The sequence below is a fragment of the Sus scrofa genome, chromosome 12 (genome assembly GCF_000003025.6).
Source record: "Sus scrofa isolate TJ Tabasco breed Duroc chromosome 12, Sscrofa11.1, whole genome shotgun sequence".
NCBI classification, from domain to species: Eukaryota; Metazoa; Chordata; class Mammalia; order Artiodactyla; family Suidae; genus Sus; species Sus scrofa.
This window is the reverse complement of record NC_010454.4, coordinates 44,108,623-44,126,636: the sequence shown is the minus strand read 5'-3', so window position 1 is coordinate 44,126,636 and position 18,014 is coordinate 44,108,623. Positions and strand designations below refer to the sequence as shown.

Sequence of the window (18,014 nt, the reverse complement as noted above, 5' to 3'; positions counted from 1 at the left end):
GACACTCCTGAGAGCCCCCCTCTTGGTGGTCCCTCAACCCTCCTGCCACACTGAGGTGACTGGCCGTTGCTGGAGGGCAGCTGAGAAATGACTGAATTCCAGAAGAGCTCTCGTGCTTCCAGTTAAAATGAAGAGCACCGGCCTTGCCTCCCTTTCTTCATTGACCTTCTTCATGTCACAAAGCCCAATGACAAGTCAGAAGAAAGAGATCAGAAATGGCCTCACAGATGTTTAGAATGGAAAGCGGAAGGGGCGTGTTGACAAGTGAGAAGCAAGATTCGGAAGGTGTGTGCATGGCGGGGCAGCAACGGAACGGGGGAGCCTCAGCGTTACATGAAAGGAGGTGGGGAGTGACAGAAGGACTGCATGGAGGGCAGCAGCGAAACCCAGCATAGCAGCTGTCGCTGCTGCCCCGAGTCCGGCAGAGCCCTGAGCATCCTGCCGCCCACGATCCAGATCCACGCATGCGCACAGCACACCTCTCGGCCTTTCGATTGAGAGCTACCCGTGAGAATACAAGCCTGCACACACGACCGGGCAGATGCTCAGACGACAGGGCAGATGGTGGCGCTGCCAGGAAACCCACAGCTTACCTGGTGCTTCACCTGGACAAGTGCCGGGTGGGCCCCCTAGACAGTTCCATTGTTATGCGGGCTGCCTGGGTACCCACTGGAGTGGGTTATCTACATCCTGGCTGGCACCTGCCTGATCCAAGCCTCCCTGACTCATGGATGCCTGGCTGTCCCTGACCGCCCTGAAAACACTGCTCACCCCACCCCATCCCCATCCTGGCTCCCTCAGGCATCACTGCGCCAGACAAGGGAACTTACAGAATATAATGCAGAGAAGCCATTAACGGTATTCAGTCATGAGAGGGCAGCAACTGCACTATGATTTGGTATTTTGAGAACAAATTTGCTGAGGAAACCTTGATTCGTTCTCAAAGAGTCGAGAAAAACATCAAGGAGAAAGATCTGATACAATAACCCCACAGTTTGTACTCTGTGCAGTGAAACGTGTTATTGTCTTCTTTCTTCTAAGTAACCTACAGGCTTTATTATCTTATCTTGTAATTCAATCAAAACCATTTTAAAAAATTTCCTTCCTGTCTTTTTTATTTTTTGGTTTTTTTAGGGCCGCACCTGTGGCTCGTGGAAGTTCTGGGGCTAGGGGTTGAAACCGAGCCACATCCCTGACCAACACCACAGCTTGCGGCAACACTGGATCCTTAACCCACTGAGTGGGTCCAGGGATCGAATCCCCATCCTCATGGACACTAGTTGGGTTCTTAACCTGCTGAGCCACATCGGGAACTCCCTGTCTTTTACTTTTCAAAGGTTAGGAGTGGGTGGTAAAGGACAGAGGTCTTCCAGGCAGCAGCAAAGAGGCCTGCCTGATGTCTGGGCCCCACTTCCCAGGTGAGTGGAGGGAGGGCAGCCAGGGCCCATGCCCGGGCCCACCCTCCAGCCCTGCTTCTCGCTCAGAGCAAGTGGCTACTCACCGTGACTTCCTTCCCTAGGCTGACGGAGGCCAGGACTCGCTTCATGCCCTCTCCGCTCCCAATCTGCCAGATCAGGGCCTCTGCAGCTTGGTTCTTCAAAGGCCAGTCTCTGGCTTGCAGCTCATACCACACAGTCCTGTGGGGACCGTCCATCGGGTGGCGTGAGCTCCGGATGGCCTGGCCCCCACTCACACCCAGGGGCTCCTGCTGTGAGGAGCCCAGCTGGAGGACCCAGGATCCTCTGCCGCCTTCCATGGAAGGAATGTCACGACCCCCTCCCGGGCCCCTCACTCCCATCATAGTGGGACGTCTGAGGCAGCACCAGCTCTGATCAGATGTCCTGGTGCAACCGTTTAACCTCCTGAGGCCCACGGCCAAGGTGGTCTGAGGAGTGACAAGAATGCCCAGCCCTGGGTCTGGCACACGCAGGTGCTCCGAAAATGATGGTTAAAGCTCAGGGCAGGAAGAAACCACCCCGAGGAAAGGAGACCCCGAGAGATTTCAGGGTGAGGACCTCATCAGACCCTCCAAGTCCCCTCGCCTTTCTCAGACCCACACTGTCCAGCATGGGGGTCACGTGGGGCCACTGAAGCGCTGAGACGAGGGGAGGGGAGCCGAGGGGTGCTGAAGGTGTAACACACACACCAGATTTTGAAAGCTCTGTGGGGTAAAATATCTCCTTAATTTCTTACTTTGATTATATGGTGAAATGATCATCTTTTGGCTTCGCTGAGTTAAAATATCATGGAAGCTGATGGCACCGGTTTCTTTTCCCTTTTAACGTGGCTGAGAGAACTTGACATACCTGGCTCACGTTATGTTTCTCTGTTTCTACCTTTCTACCTGGTCAGCACCCCCGCTCTCTGTGGTGCATAGCCCGCAGGACTCCCTCTTCTCCCAGAGGTTCCGTTCTTGGTTAGCTCTGGTGAGCGCCCTCAAGGGCCAACAGTGAGAATGACACCCAGAGTTAAGCATTTTATTTTTATTCTATTTTATTTTTTGTCTTTTTAGGGCTGCCTGCAGCATATGGAAGTTCCCTGACTAGGGGTCCAATTGGAGCTGCAGCTGTCAGTCTACACCACAGCCACAGCCAAACCAGATCCAAGCTGTGTCTATGACCTACACTGCAGCTCGTGGCAATGCCAGATCCTTAACCCACTGAGCGAGGCCAGAGATCGAACCTGCATCCTCATGGATACTGGTCAGGTTCTTAACCCACTGAGCCACAATGGGAACTCCCTGGAGTTAAGCATTTTATACAATTACCTAACTTAATCCTCATGAGTCAACTCTATGAGGGAGGTGCTTTCTCCTGCCTATTTTACAGGAAGGGCAACAGAAGGTCAAGGATGTGGTCACTGGCCCAAGCCGATGAGCCAGACATTGAGTGTCCATGCACACCTCTCCTGCCTCCAGTGGCCAGTGGGACCCTCTCTTTCGGCCACACTTGGCCTCAGATTCCCAGGAGGAGGGACGCCAGGGGCTTCCTCACCCAAATGCGTAGACGTCAGCAGCTTTGGAGAATGGCAGCTGGTCCTCGTCCTTCCCGGGGGTCATTTCCCGCACGATCTCGGGGGCCAGGTAGCACAGCCAGTCATGTGACAGCTTCAGCTGGTTCTCACGCCTGATGGCCAAGAAGCCAGGGCAGGGACATGGCCTTCAGTTGGCAGCGAAGAGGCCCGCAGGGCACACACCTGCCCCAGATGGCACACCGCCCACCCTCGGTCCAGAGATGCACTTGGCAAGGTCCCTGGGCTTCGGGGGACATTACGGTGGAGTGATGACCAGGTTTTTCTAGGCTAAGAACAGGCATGGGCAGGGAGCTGCACTTGAGGGAGCCTGGTTCCCTACCCTGGGGGAGTCGAGTGCATCTCAGATTTGCCTGTGGGTCCCACAACCTGGCCTAGGACTGGCTCTCTGCCCGCAGGAGACCAGATGCCTGGGGAGGAGCCCTTTTCCACAGTCCCATTTCGACTTTTACGGAAATGGAGCATGAGGCTCTTCCTCATAACGGGGACATGAGCCCTGGTCCCTGCCCATGTTGGTGAGCATCCAGGGAAATTGCGCGTGAGGGGACCCGGACTCCATGGGGGTTAGCCTGGGAATTCAGCATGACAAGGGACCACCATGTCACCCAAACCTGATTCTGGACCAGAACCACAAGCGCAGGAGCATAGCAGACCCAGCCTTTCCTCCAGCGAGGGCTGCTCTTCAGCAAGAGCGCCGGGACCTCAGCTGGACCTCAGGCCACCTGTACCGCCCACCTCATCGCTTGTCCATCCACAAGGGCAACTGACCGTCCCTCTCGGACGATGCCGGAGATCCCAAACAGCCCGAAGTCTGTGATGACCACTTTGCCATTGTCGTAGAAGACGTTCTTGGACTTGAGATCTTTGTGCACGATGCCCTTGGCGTGAAGATAGCCCATTCCCTGCAAGACAGCGAGCCTCATGTCAGGGGTGCGGGGAAGATGAAGGGCGACGGCGTAGCTTCCACCCCGGGCTGGGCCCTATGCAGTGTAACTGCCTCCACTTTACAGAGCAGGAAACCAAGCCTCAGAGAGGGGAAGTCACTCGCCCCAGGCCACATAGCAGTCAGGCAGCAGCGCTGATACAGCAGAGATTGGCACAGCATTGCAAATCAACTGTACCTTAATTAAAAAAAAAAAAAAAGAAAGGCAGCATCACCGAGACCTGGTCCAACCAGTCTGTGCTCCTGCCCAGCACCCACCTACTCCTTGGATGAGGTGTGGAAGGGTGAAGGGTGGGGAGCTGGGGCGTCAGGGAGTGTATACGCCGTGATGACGCCCTCCATGTTAAATCATAAAAGACCCGAGCGATCTGGGGTCTCTTTGGGGCTGTGCACAGCTGGCCTCTCCCCTCAGCCTGGGCGAGGGATCGGGGGGTGGGGAATAGAGAATTCCCACAGAGGGGGGTCCCCGAGTTCAGGCGGCCCCCCGTCCGTGCTGTGGTGGAAGAAGTCCTGGCCTAAGACTGAACTCCAGCCCAGATTTTAATTCACTGTGTGGCCTTGGACTCAGCCTCTGTGCCTCAGTTCCCCTCATCGGTCAAGTGATGAGGTGGGGGTGGGTGATTTCTAACCATTGCTATTTGACTGGACACTGGCCAGGGCATGGGCTGTGGGGGACCTGACCCAGGCCTGGCTCATCCAAAGCCAAAGCCGTCTTCTGTCACCAAGCCCAGGAGGAGGAGACAGGGAGGAGGGTACAAGATGCCATGACTGAAATGGGCGTCCCTGCCAGGTCAGAAAGAGGCACGGGTGAAGCCACCTCCCAATCCAGGGTTCTCCACGCATGAGAAATCTCCCTGCCTTCAAAGGTATCTGGGGGTGAGGAATGGGGGGGTAAACAACGAGCCAGATTTAGGAAACAGAGAGGATGAGCTGGGAGGCAGAAACAGGCAGAACTCAGCCGCGGCCAGAGCTCGGTCTGTGTGCAGCTGGAGCGCGTCAGAGAAGAATCCACCCAGGGCAGCTGCTGTTCTGCAAGAGACAGGAGGGTGCGGGGCCGCTGCGGCCACTTCCCTCGGGTCTGCCAAGAGCTGTCATCCTGCCCAGAAGCAGGCAGCTCCAGGAAAGAGGACTTGCTCTTTCCCCAACTCCACCCTGCATGTAAGAAGGCCCCTCCTTGATGATCTGCCCATGTCCCAAACCAAAGCAAGCCTTCCCCAGTGACCGGAGAGCACCAAAGGCCTCATCTTTGGTTGAACAGGGACCAGCTGTGTGACTGAGGACAAGTGACTGTACCTCTCTGAACCTTGGTTTTTGTTTTTTGTTTTTGTTTTTGTCTTTTCCAGGGCCACTCCTGTGGCATATGGAGGTTCCCAGGCTAGGGGTCCAATAGGAGCAATAGCCTCAGGCCTATGCCATAGCCGTAGCAACGTGGCATCTGAGCTGTGTCTGTGACCTACACCACAGTTCACGGCAACGCCGGATCCTTAACCCACTGAGCAAGGCCAGGGATCGAACCCGCAACCTCATGGTTCCCAGTTGGAATCGTTAACCACTGAGCCACAACAGGAACTCCCTCTGAAGCTTGTTTACATTAAATATGTACCATGGCCTTAAACGGGCAGCTTAAAGAGACAAGAGAGAAAGTTCTGGGGGGAGTTTCCTGGTGGTGCAGGGGGTTAAGGATCCAGTGTTGCCACTGCTGTGGCTGGGGTCACTGCTATGGTGCAGGTTCAATCCCTGGCTCTGGAATTTCTGCATGCCCTGGGTGCGGCCAAAAAGGAGGGGAAAAAAAAAAAAAGAGTGCCTGAATCTGGAACACAATCTCTCCTTCCTCCCCATAATTTCACAAAGTCTCCAGAGTGGCCCCCAGATCCTCTAGCCAGAGGTCAGTCCCATGTTATTGTATTTTGAGACTTAAAATATCAGAGATGACTACAAAAGGAAGTAGCTTCGAAGTTCCCAGAAGAAGGGTGGGGGAAAGTCAAATAAGCCAGCAGAGAGGCGGCTTCCGGCTCCATAGCGCCAAAAGCTTGGAGTGACTTTTCTCTTCTGCCCTGGAATCTTCCAGATGGTTCCTTCAGCCTGACTCAGCCTAGCATATCCCCTCTCAGGAGCCAGACAGACTCCTCCAGGGCCCTGGGGGAGAGAAAATTGTTTGGGGGAGGAGGGAAGAGGTGGGGAAAGGGCTTGGCAGGTTTGGGAGCATCACGAAATAGCTTTGACACTGCGGCTCCCCCCAGCTTCTCTGCACTGAGGCCTGGCTGCAAGTGCCATATTCCGGTTTGAGGGCTGAATGCATTAGTTGAATGCATTAGTTTAGCCACACAGGAATGTCACGTGGGAATCTGGGTATTCCTAAGTTATGGAGATATTTGTCTTTTCCTTTCTAGAGAGACACACAAAAGGGATGGAACGGGGATGGAGAGAAAAAGAAAAGAAGGCAAGACTGAAGGCAGGAAAGGGACCAAAACCTGGTAGGAGCTGGTAAGAGAACCACGAACTACAAGAAGAACCAAGAAAGAGGAAGCCCTAGCCAGCATCAATCTAGTTTTTCTCTGGGCCTGTCTGTTGCTAAATAAAGGAACAAATGAGATGGAAGCAAAAAAAAAAAAAAAAAAAAGCTGCTGCTTGAGCTAAGCCTGAGGGCCTGATCTCATGAAGCTCGGATTTGGAAAATTTAAGGCAGAACCTCTGCCCCAAACCTTAATCAATTCTAACTGACTCTCATCAAGCACCAGGCCAAGGCCTAGTGCTCCCTCTGGATTATTCTATTTTACTTTTGCACCAGTCCAACGAGGGAGGTGACGCCAGCACCCCCATCTTGCAGGGGAGGAAGCCAAGGTTCAGAGAGGCTAACCAACTTGCCCAAAGTCACCCAGCTGGCATGACCAAGATTCAAACTCAGGCCATCTATTGCGTTTCTCCAGGGTGTCCAGCACCCATCGGATGAGACACGGACAGAGGGAAGGAGGTGGGGTTCCCCCCCCTTGAGGTCCCTCTCGTTGCCACCACCCTGACACAGGCACTCAAATCAGGGGACGGCCGGGAGCTGTGGGACCAGCCAGCCACCCCTTTACCTTGATGATCTCCTGGGCGATCTGTCTGGTCTTGTTGATGTCCAGCGACGTCTTGGGGTCCCTCACAAACGAGTGCAACGTCCGTCCCTTGCAGAAGCTGTGAGGAGGGGCGCGTCAGCCAGAGGGCAGGGGCCCGTGCAGCCCGCTCCAGCCCCTGTGGAGCCTGGTAGGGGCAGGGGCAGGGCCGTGCCCACCTCCTCGGGAGCGCTCTCCACCCCCTGGACTGTGGGCGCCAGAACACTCGTTCTCCACCAGCCTGGCACCTGTTCCTGCTGGGGCCTGGCCATGACAGGCAAGGACACGTGTTCCCCGAGGCCCAGGGCTACCCGCCCCAGAACAGAAAGCTCAGTTCACCAATCCTCCTGGCAATTCAGAGCAGCCCCCCCTCGGGGTGGGGGCTGCTGAGGCAGGACCACGCCCACTCAGACTCAGGTGAGGAAGAACCTGGCCTCTGCAGGCGATACCCAGGCAGCCCTGGGCCCCGGGACTCACCGTATTGATTCTCGTGCTCCTGTGGTTTTCTGATCACAAGGATTTTATTACAGTACAGAGTGTGCAGGGGGGAGGGGCTGGCCGTCTGGGGCATCAGAGCAATTATGAGGTTAGGGGCTCATGTTCTGGGGTTTCCACCTGCACTGACTCCTCAAACCCAGGGTGAGGAAGCACCTAGAAAGAATATGCTGCCTCGGAGTTCCTGTCGTGGCTCAGGGGAAACGAATCTGACTAGGAACCATGAGGTTGTGGGTTCAATCCCTGGTCTCGCTCCGTGGGTTAAGGATCCAGTGTTGCTGTGAGCTATGGTGTAGGTCACAGACGCGGCTCAGATCTGGTGTTGCTGTGGCTGTGGTGCAGGCCAGTGGCTACAACTCCAATTTGACCCCTAGCCTGGGATCCTCCATATGCCATGGGTGCGGTCCTATAAGGACAAAAGACAAAAAAAAAAAAAAAAAAAAAAAAAAAAAATGCTGCCTCATTCCTGTTCCGGGGAGAAACCGACTTAAACCACCTGAGGAAAGGGCTAGTTTTTAGGGACCGTCTCCAAGGAGATAAGATTCTTGGACCCTCAGGGTCTGGAATATTGGCTGGTGGTTCCTTATCTGGGTTCCAGTCGCCTCAGCATATTTGAAAACATGTGAACTTTCAGTTAATATGCTTTGATTCTCGTGTCATACGTATTCCCTTTCTGTAGACTCAGGTCTCTCCTGGGACTGAGTGGATGAGAGGGAGATGGAGAGACCGAGGGTGGACAAGGCTGAGGCTGGGCCCTGGGGTGCTGAGCTGTGTCACCACAGCAAGACTCCTGCTTTGGGCTGGAATTTTGTCCCCTTGGTGTGGTGGATGGCCTGGTGACCTCATGCTGGTGGGTGGTGGCTTATGCCTCTGATAGACAAGCAAGATAGAAAGTATTATTGTTTTTTTTTTTTTTTTAGGGCTGCACCCGTGGCACATGGAAGTTCCCAGGCTAGGGATTGAATCAGAGCTGTAGCTACTGGCCTACACCACAGCCACAGCCACGCCAGATCCAAGCCACGTCTACAACCTACACCACAGCTCGCGGCAACAACAGATCCTTAACCCTCTAAGCGAGGTCAGGGATGGAACCTGCATCCTCATGAATTCTAGTCAGGTGGTTCTTAACCAGCTGTGCCACAATAGGAACCCCCTGGAAATTATTTTTTACCTAGTAAATAAATATCGTTTGAGGCGAAAACGCTTCTTTCAAAGCACGGGGTCCAGCTATAAGGGATATCATCAGAATATTAATGAGGGTTCTCTTGGCTGACGGGATTAAAGCGACTTTTAGGTTTTTTTCTTGACTCCTCCACATCTATTCCAAAAATTCTTCACTAACCTCGTAATGCTTTACCTGACCTTAGGAGGGAATACCCGACAACAACGGTCTCAATGCCACGGGCAAAAGGTTTCAGTTTGTCACCTTCCTGGTGCTCAGGGAGAACGGACGCTCATTCACTGGGGGTGGGAGAGGAAAGGGGCGAGCACTCTCCGGACTAGAAACGGACAAGGAACCTCCGGACAGGACACACACACACTCCGATGTAGCCCCCCAAACGCAGTCTCCAAAGTCCACCAAGATACGGAAACAGATGTTCAATGATGACAAAGTGTCCGGCACCAAATAATCTAAGGGAGGACCAGTGATCGGAACCCAGAGAGAATCAGGGCCCGGCTGCGGGACTTCACTCAATTCCATGCCACTTTCAGTGACACCACATTGGTAACTTGAAATCTACCGCAGTGATGGACAGATGCCACGAACAAGGGCTTCCTCCCCTCCACCCGAGAGCTGCTTGTTAAGCTTTTCCAGCACATCGGGGGGTTCAACTGCATGATGGGAACACTACGCAGTTACTTTGGGGGGTGCTGGGTACAGCGTACTTGATTGATGGTACATGAGAAGGCAGGGCTCCCTAAGCTCCTCCCCTTCTTCAGGGGCTCTGGGCTGGAAACTGGAGGTCAGGAGATTCTCCGAGTGTCAGGGGATCAGGCTGGGGCAGGGGCTCCCTGGCCAAGGAGGGCCTCTCTCTTCCTCCTGTGCTCTTGCTGGGGCTGGCGGTCCAGGGGCTCTCACTCCTTGGAAGCCACAGGGACCCTGTGGGGTCCACCACCCTGCCACTGAAGCCGAATTCACTGTCACACTGGGAATGAGCTTGACAAAGTGGGCGCTGAGGACAGACGATGAGACCTCAGACCTGCGCTCACACGAGGAGAGCAAGCTAACCAGCAGGCTTTGGGTGTGTATTTTTACAAACACATAAACTCATTCCGAATACAAATAGAAGGATGGTTTAAAAACATGAGTATCTACAAACTCCTTTATTTTATTTATTCATTTATTATTTTTGCTTTTTGAGGGCCACACCTGTAGCATATGGAGGTTCCCAGGCTAGGGGTCGAATCAGAGCTGTACCCCCAGCCTACACCACAGCCACAGCTCAGGGTCCGAGCCTTGTCTGCGACCTACACCTCAGCTCATGGCAACATTGGATCCCTGATCCACTGCGAGAGGCCAGGGATCTGACCCACATCCTCATGGATACTAGTTGGGTTTGTTTGAACTACGCCACGACAGAAACACCCAAACCTCTTTATTTTAGTGGAAGGAAGGATAAGGAACCGTGTACAGTACCCACCTTTGGGGAGAAGCACCCAGTTGAGGTGGGAGGAGACTGGTTTTCACTTTGCACTTTTCCAGAACATTTGAGGTTTCTTTATCCTTTTTCCTTTTTTTGGCCACCCCACAGCCTACGGAGTTCCCGGGTCAAGGATCAGATCCCAGCCGCTGTAGCGACCCATGCAGCTGTGGCAACAGCCGGATTCTTTAACCCACTGTGCCGGGTGGGGGATCAAACCTGAGTCTCGGCGCTGCAGAGACACCGCCAAATCCCACTGCACCACAACGCAACGGGAACTCCTTTTCTCTATCCTTAGGTTTCATTTAAGTAATGAATTAATTAAACATAAACAGGTTATACGATGGGGAAATGATGCCCCATTTTTGGTTTTCTTCTGTGTACCTCGCTACATTGAAACGCCAGTGCCCTCCAGGGTGTCGGCACAGATAACAGGCCCCCAAGGAAGGGGAGGGGGGAGGTGGCGGGGGGAGGGGGGAGGTGGCGAGGGGGGGTGGGGGGGTTACCTGGTGATGATGGCCAGGTGAGGCGGGTTCATGCAGGCCCCCATGAAAAGCACCACGTTCTCGTGCCGCGTCTGCCGGTAATTCATCACCTCCTTCTTGAACAGCTTCAGGTGGTCCTGGTTGTGGCCGTCCATCTCCAGCAGGCGGATGGCCACCTCGCCGTGCCAGCGGCCGCGATGCACCCGGCCCCAGCGGCCCTGCCCGATGGGCTCACCCAGCTCCACCTGCTCGAAGGGGATGTCCCACTCCTGCAGGTACACGCTGGTCTGGCTGGCCTTGCGAGAGATGGGGCCCCGCCAGGGCCGGAGGGAGCTGGGCAAGTCGTCCACCTCGTCCTCGTCGTCTTCCGCCTCCGACTTGCTGGCCTCAGGCTCCTCAGCCTGGAAGGAGAGGAGGAGGAAATAGAGGGGGCAGCAGGCCCGGAGCAGCCAACCTCCGCCCCCGCCACCCCAGGCCTCCACCAGGTCGCGGAGCAGAGAGCCCTGGGCTCAGGAGGCCACCGGCTTTACTGTGGATCTCGGGCCACTGAGCACCATGCACCCTCCACGTTCTAATCCACAACCCAGGGCAAAGCTCCTGGGCCCTGACACGCTTGTTCCCACTAATGTTCCAAGACCACCTATGAGTGACAGCAGCATGGTTTTTTTTCGTTTTTTTTTTTTTTTTTTTGTCTTTTTAGGGCCACACCCGCGGCATATGGACGTTCCCAACTAGGGGTCGAATCAGAGCTGCAGCTGCCAGTCTACACCACAGCCACAACAACGCAGGATCTGAGCCACATCTGCGACCTATACCACAGCTCACGGCAACGCCGGATCCCTAACCCACTGAGTGAGGCCGGGGATCGAACTCACGTCCTCATGAATACTAGTCAGATCCTTAGCCCACTGAGGGAACCCAAGGGAAGCTCTAACTTCGACATGTAACCTCTGGGGAAGAGCATTAGCATCTCATGGCGTCAAGAACTGAAGCGCATTCATCCTTTCCGGCTTTTGCTTAACCACTGAGTTTCTGGCGCTCCTCTGGGCAGGAATAATCAGTCTGCCCACATTCTTTGTCACTGCACTGCAAGGGGCCGGGCTCAGGTGACACTGGTTCAAGGGTGTCACCAGCCGCTCCTGGCCCTCCCCACAATCTGAATCACCTGGGGACCTTTGATAACGTCCTGGCCTGGCCCCACCCCAGAATGACTAGAGTAGAGTTTCCGGGCCAGGCCCGGGCCTCTGGGCAGGGGTGGGACCCGGGGGCATGAAGAGCTTACTTCAGCCTCAAAAACCAGAGAAGCGGAAGGTAGCTTGCTTCTCGGCGTCCCGCATTGCTCTTCCTGCCAGGCACACGGCCCACACCTGCCGCAGCGGGTGGGCGCTGACCTGAGACGGCCCACGTCAGGTTCCCCGGGCCCCTCAGCATGCTGAGCAGGGGGAGAGGAGAGAGAAGCACTGTGTACAGCTTGCATGTCGCCGCCACTCACCTCCACTTCATGATCCCCTGACATGTCTGCTTTGGGCTGGTCTTCAAGCCTAAGAGCAAGACAGAGTTTGTCAAGGAGACGCCGAGGCCCAGCCCCTCCGCTCCCAGCTGGGCAGGGGGACGCCCCGTGGGAAGTCTGAGAAAGGGGCACCAGGCCTGGATCCTGACTTTGGCGGTGGGAAGGGCAGTCTGGACGCTGTGGCAGCAGATATGAGGTCCAGGACCAGACCGCCTCTCCCTTGCCCAGCCTTGGCCTTCTCCAGACCGACCTGAGGGTGGTGGGGGCTGAGGGGTGGGAGGAGACCACCGGGGCCCTCTCAAATCTGACAAGCAGCATGTGGTTCCAAGTGCACGGCCAGGACTTGGATCTCTAGGTGAGAACGAGTCCTGTTGCTCCCTAGCTGTGTGACTTGATGCAATTTCTTAACGTCTCTGAGCTGGCTTCCTCGTGTGTCCTTTGAGGACGACACCCACCTCACACCTGGCTGAGAACTGTACCAAAACTTGTGAGTCAAGTGCTCAGAGTGGCCTGACACACAGAAACTGCCCCATACATAGGAGCTCTTTTTATTAGGTTTCTAGAGGCCGAGTGCCCTTTGTCCAGCCCTCCTGGGCCACAAGACTGCTCCCGTGTCACAGCCAGCCCCACCCAATGCCGACTGCGCCCACAGGAGGCAAATAAAACCTTCCAGCTGAGCTCACAGGACCACAGGGTCAATTAGCCCAAGGAGTGTTCCCTCTGGCTGACTGGGGACGGGTGACATCTGGAAAGGGAGGGCCAGAGATGCAAAGGTAGGGTGGGAGCTGTTGGGGATGTAGGTCCAGCTTTAACCAGTCCCCAAGGAGGAAGAAGCCCGGGGATGCCTACCGGGAACTGTCGGCCGCGTCGGGGAGCGAGGCTGCCTGTGGAAATGCCGAAATGTCTGGAGGAAACAGAAGTCAGATACGAGGCATGAGACCCCCCATCCCATTGTCCCTGAGGACACGGCGCTTACAAACCCAGCGCAGGCGGGGAAGACGGTGCGCCCCCGGCAGCCGCTCCCACACTGCACCCGTGCTCGCCGGCCACTTCCGACCACAGCGCATCACGCAGCCGCCCCGGCACTTGATTTTGCCCACATAGCTCTGTCGGGGAAGGGACTCCAGGCGGGAGAGGAGGCTAAGACGTCTCAGGTACTGTCATCAGCCTGCGGCCCAACTGCCCCCTACAAGTAAGTGGGAAGCAAACCGTGAGCCAGACCCTCCTCCTCGGCTCCAAGGCAGAAGCTGGTGTCGACAACCCAGGCAAAGTCTCGCGCCAGCGGAGGGCAAAGGTCAGACCGGCAGGTGGCTCGTTAGTGACACCTGGGGCCTGGCCCAGTGGCTGGGGGGGAACTTCCGGCGGGAGCCAGGAGCCCCACCCCTTGGCTTCCGGGTGGGTGCGGCTGGTGGAGCAGCTCTCGGACGAGATGAAGGGATGCAGAGTACACACGCCAGGGGCCCCAGGACGGGGCGGCCTGACTGACCCCTGAGCCAGGAGCCAACGTGATACAGGCCAAAGGCCCCATGGCTGCTTCTGCTGCCGGCTTCTTTCTGTTCTCTCTAGTCCCTCCGGATCACACTGGGGACGCTGGCAGCCTCAGGGCTGGGGGGGCCCTCGCTCCCTTTTCCAGCCAAAGGGAAAAGACTGGAGGTGTTTTAGTGGCTCAGGCTAATCCGGGCCCCTCCCTGTCTTCTAGGACAAAGAGCCTCCCCATCGGCCAGCAAACCTCCCTCACCTCCCTCCAGGGCTTCCTCCAAGGCTACTCCTGAAGCTTTCTCAACATCTCTGGGATGTCACAGACTCCAAGAGCCTGATAGAGGCCGTAGGCCTTCTTATCAGAGAAATGCACACATGCACCCAACATCCTGTGCATGATTTCTGGGGGAATCCGAGCCCCCAGAGGCTTCTGCTGAGGCTCCTCCAGACCTTGCTGTGCTGTGTCTGCAGACTCTCAAGGGTGGCCTGATGGTTCTGCCCACCCAACACTGCTCACATGTTTCCACAGAATAAAATCACGTGTGTGGGGGATGGGGGGACGTCAGGAGGATGCAGTTGGGGAGAAATAGCACCCCAAGTTGGGGTAAAGCAAAATGTCTCTGAAGCTTCATACTTCTTAAACATTAAGAGTATATTTTACAGCTGACTCACTTTGCTGTGTAGCAGAAATTGACATAACATTGTAAATCAACTATAACAAAACAATTTTTAAAAAAAGAGAGTATATTTTGCATTCTGCTCCAAATGTGTCCATGTTTGCTTTAATAAAACTACATTTTCCTTCCCTCCCCCTGGACATATCTTCAGAGCAGGACAGACCCTTCTGGAAGAAGGGCTATGTTTTCTCAATGCTTTCAAGAGTACGCCTCTGTGCATTGCCCTAGAGTAGTAACCAGGGAGGCTCTTGGAGGAGAACCACAGGGGCAGCTCAAGGATTCTGGCCCTGACCCCAGCCAGCCTGCACAGCCTGCAAAACCACAGGCATGGGCTTGTGAAAACGAACAGCGGCTCCCAGTCACTCCCCTAATGGAGCTGGGGTGGGAATAGAAAAGCCTGGAATAACCAAAATATGACGACTTCCAGACAGGCTCATTTAACTCAGGGAAAAAAATTAGCTACAGTCTAAAACACACAGAACCTTCACATGGTCACAGTCAAAGTGGCAGATTGATTACACTATTGCATGTCACCTCCAGCTAGAGAAATAAGTACCAAGTGTACAAACTCCTTAAGGGCATGAATATGGTCACATGCAAAGGCTGGCACACAGTAGGTGTGCAAAACAATTTTTGTGGAAGGGAATCCATGAAATTGTTTTATTGAAAGTTTTCTCCTTTGAACTTTCTGCACGAAGGAGGCATGTCCAATAATGGCCAGCAGATGGCGCTGTGCAGCCAGGCTTGGAAGCTGAGGCCTACCGAGTAAGTGTAGGCTGCACACCTTCCCAAAAAACTGGTGTGTCCACAGGGTAGGAGTTTCCTCGCCATTATGTACAGGAGGTATCTTGTCAGATGCTCATAAGGCATCCACAAAAGGTCCTCTCCCCTTATTCTGCAAACTGGGTTTCTGCCACCTCCTGGCTGTGTGACCCTGGACAAGCTGCCTGCAGTCTCTGTGCAAGAGACAGGAGAGGAGGGACGCCAAGGACCCTCCCGAGAAGGCACTGCCCCTGTGAAGGGCCAGCCTCAAGGCGCCTCACTCTGCCTGTCCCCTTGCCCAGCCTCCAAAGACAATTAGCTCTCAAAATAGGTGGGTGTGAGACTTCGGTACTTCCAAGGTGCCCAGGGAGAGGGCGTCTGGGTCGGCGGGACAGAGAGGGTCACGGCAAGAGGCAGTTAGTGGAACCATGCAAAGGACTCACCTGGGAAGATAAACTGCTGTCTATGATGAATGAAGTAGGCAGCTTGAAACAGAAGAGGAGGTAAGTCACACACAGAACAGCAAATGCAGCGGGGTTAGACGGGACACAGGCACGGGCTTGGGGAGAGGAGCTGGTTACGGGACTGGGACAGGTGGGCCTGGCCAGGACAGGGTGATCCATGTGGGAAGGAGGAAAAAAGCTGGGAGAGGCGGGTGCTGGCGGGAGCGCCAGGAGTAAAAGGACTTGACTGGAGGATTGGGGTTCAGAGACCCAGTCTTGGGAGTCAGCTTGCTGCAGAGCCCTGGCCAATGCTCTTTCCCTCCCAGGTCCCCTTCTGCTCTGGGAACTGTGCACGAGCCCAGGAGGGCCAAACACCATGGGGAGGAAAAAACAAACCTCCTGAAAACAGTTAACAGTGCTGTGTGCAGAGGAAGCTTAGATCTCCTGGCCCAGGTTCACACCAGGAGGTGCTGGGGCTTCAGCCACTCAGTGTCACCGTCCGAAAAAAATAACCTTTCCCCAGAGTTAGCCACGGAAATGCTCCCGCATAGCACAGAGTGGCTGGGCAGTAGGAGGAGGTCCCGTCCCACGTTCACCTCCAGACCAGCCCAGCCCCAGGCGCTGCCATGACCAGAGAGAGGGCAGATCTGGAGAGTGAGGGTTCTGTGCAGGGGCACAATGCGGGCCCAGCCCGGGGACATCAGGGAAAGCTGAGACGCACTGGCTGCCATCACACAAAGGACTTTTTCTGTGGCTGTTATTTTCCAAACAGGCCCTGCCTTTCAGAACAACCCAAACTATAAGGTTCAGCAAAAGGCCCAGTTTCAGAGCATAACAATGACAGAGCAAAAAGGGAGAGGAGCTTAATCAAACAGGCCATCTCCCAGTCACGGGGAGAGGAAGGGTGTGCTGGGAACGCTGCAGTTCTGTCACCAGGTGTCCAGCCATGTGCGTGTTAAGGCAAAGGGGCAGGAGAAAGAGAAAAAAAGATTGCTAAAATTCTCTCGTCATCTCCCCAAAGAAGTCCCCAGAGCTCTGGTGAGATGGACGTGGAGAGGCTGCCCCGGCTTCGAGCGGCCCCAGCCGTGCCTCTGTCCTCCTCAGCCTGGAGCCCCAGGGGCCAGTGACAGGTGGGGCGCAGCCTGGGCTCCTCCGGCTGAGGCTGGCAGTGGGTCTGGCTGGACCAGGAGCAACCTGGAGCCTCCAAGCTGGCCTAACCGCCCCCGCCGCCCCCTCGCCCCCGGCTGCACTGGAGTGCACCCAGGACCAAGGCCAACTGTGAGGAGCCCCCTGGAGGCCAAGGCCAGGGCTCAGTCCGAAGTGGGTGAGTCGGCTCCACTTTGCCTCTTGGGGAAGTGGGCACCACAGATCCGGGTGAGCAGCGGGGACTGTGTTCCTACAGCCCCATTCCCTGTGGACTCCTGTGCTTATCCACACAATGGGAAGGACTCCAGCCACGCCTGGTCTCTTGTTTTATGAAAAAGGGAACAAAGCTCCCTTTAAAGCTGCTTGTCCAGATCACAGAGCAGGTAAGCCAGAGAGCCCTGGATCCCTCTCCCTGGCCTTCAGGGCCTGCCCCAGCTCCCTGCGTGGCCTGCCCTGCTTGCTGGCAGCTTAGAAGCCCTGAGCGAGCCAACAACGCCCAGGAGAAGCCACCCCATGCGTGAAAGGGCAGCATGGGGGTATTTAGGTCAAGAACACAAGCTTGGAATTCCCTTGTGGCGCAGCAGGTTAAGGTTCTGGCGTTGTCACTGCCCTGGCTCGGGTTCAGTCCCTGGCCTGGGAACTTCTGCACGCCTCAAGTGCAGCTTAAAAAAAACCAAGAAAGAACCCAGGCTCCACATCCAACAAACTTGGCTTTGATCCCGGCTCTGCCACTTACATGCTGTACAGCTCGGGGCAAACCAGTTCCTCCCTCTAAACCTCAGTGTCCCCATCTGTAGAATGGGTGCAATCACAGCAAGTTTAAATACGGCCATGTACTTGAGCGTGGCATAGCACCTGGCTCCCAGCATATGCTCTCAGTGGCTGCAGTGTTTGACCTTGAGCTTGCTGAGACGGGACATGGGACCCCATCCCTGAGGGCCCGAGAAGGCCCTGAAGTGTGGTACCTGGGAAGTTGAACCTGCCATCCCGCTGGCCAGGCGATGGGTTGGGGGGCGTGGTGGCGCTGGATGGGTTGGATGATGTTGGGAAAGGCGCGGGCGAGGAGGGCGTGGAGGACGTGGTGGAGGACGGGTTGCTGCTGGAGTCCAGGTGGTTCATGGCCGGAGGGTGCTCCTGCAGGACCAGAGACATGGGGTGGCAGGGGCCACCCAGCCCCGCCTGCCTCCCCCACCCCACCCCACCTAAAAAGATCTGCCCGGGGCGTCCTGGTGTTTTATGGGTCTAATATTTAAGCACAGGGAGAGCCACACCTCAACGCCCAGCCCGTGGGGAGCTCCTTTTATCCTTCT

General features: G+C 55.6%; 1 protein-coding gene and 1 long non-coding RNA gene across 19 annotated transcripts in view; one reads left to right on the top strand and one right to left on the bottom strand.

Annotated features, from left to right (window-relative positions):
- The window catches only part of KSR1 (kinase suppressor of ras 1), a 208,612-nt gene that overhangs the window by 9,197 nt on the left and 181,401 nt on the right, over positions 1-18,014 (bottom strand). For 10 of the 18 annotated variants that reach the window (XM_005669083.3, XM_013981183.2, XM_013981182.2 and 7 more), the window contains 9 exons: positions 17,670-17,838; positions 15,559-15,600; positions 13,047-13,101; positions 12,180-12,228; positions 10,709-11,088; positions 7,051-7,147; positions 3,799-3,932; positions 2,994-3,125; positions 1,502-1,637 (listed from right to left, as the gene is read on the bottom strand). In XM_005669083.3, coding sequence (XP_005669140.1) covers positions 1,502-1,637; positions 2,994-3,125; positions 3,799-3,932; positions 7,051-7,147; positions 10,709-11,088; positions 12,180-12,228; positions 13,047-13,101; positions 15,559-15,600; positions 17,670-17,838 — 1,194 coding nt within the window. The remainder of the gene's footprint in view (positions 1-1,501; positions 1,638-2,993; positions 3,126-3,798; positions 3,933-7,050; positions 7,148-10,708; positions 11,089-12,179; positions 12,229-13,046; positions 13,102-15,558; positions 15,601-17,669; positions 17,839-18,014) is intronic. The other 8 variants (XR_002337272.1, XM_021067472.1, XM_021067467.1 and 5 more) reach the window with 1 other exon arrangement.
- On the top strand, positions 12,553-14,442 carry LOC106505476. The gene is made up of 2 exons (XR_001299934.2): positions 12,553-13,389; positions 13,897-14,442. It is a non-coding gene; the product is annotated as an uncharacterized LOC106505476 (long non-coding RNA).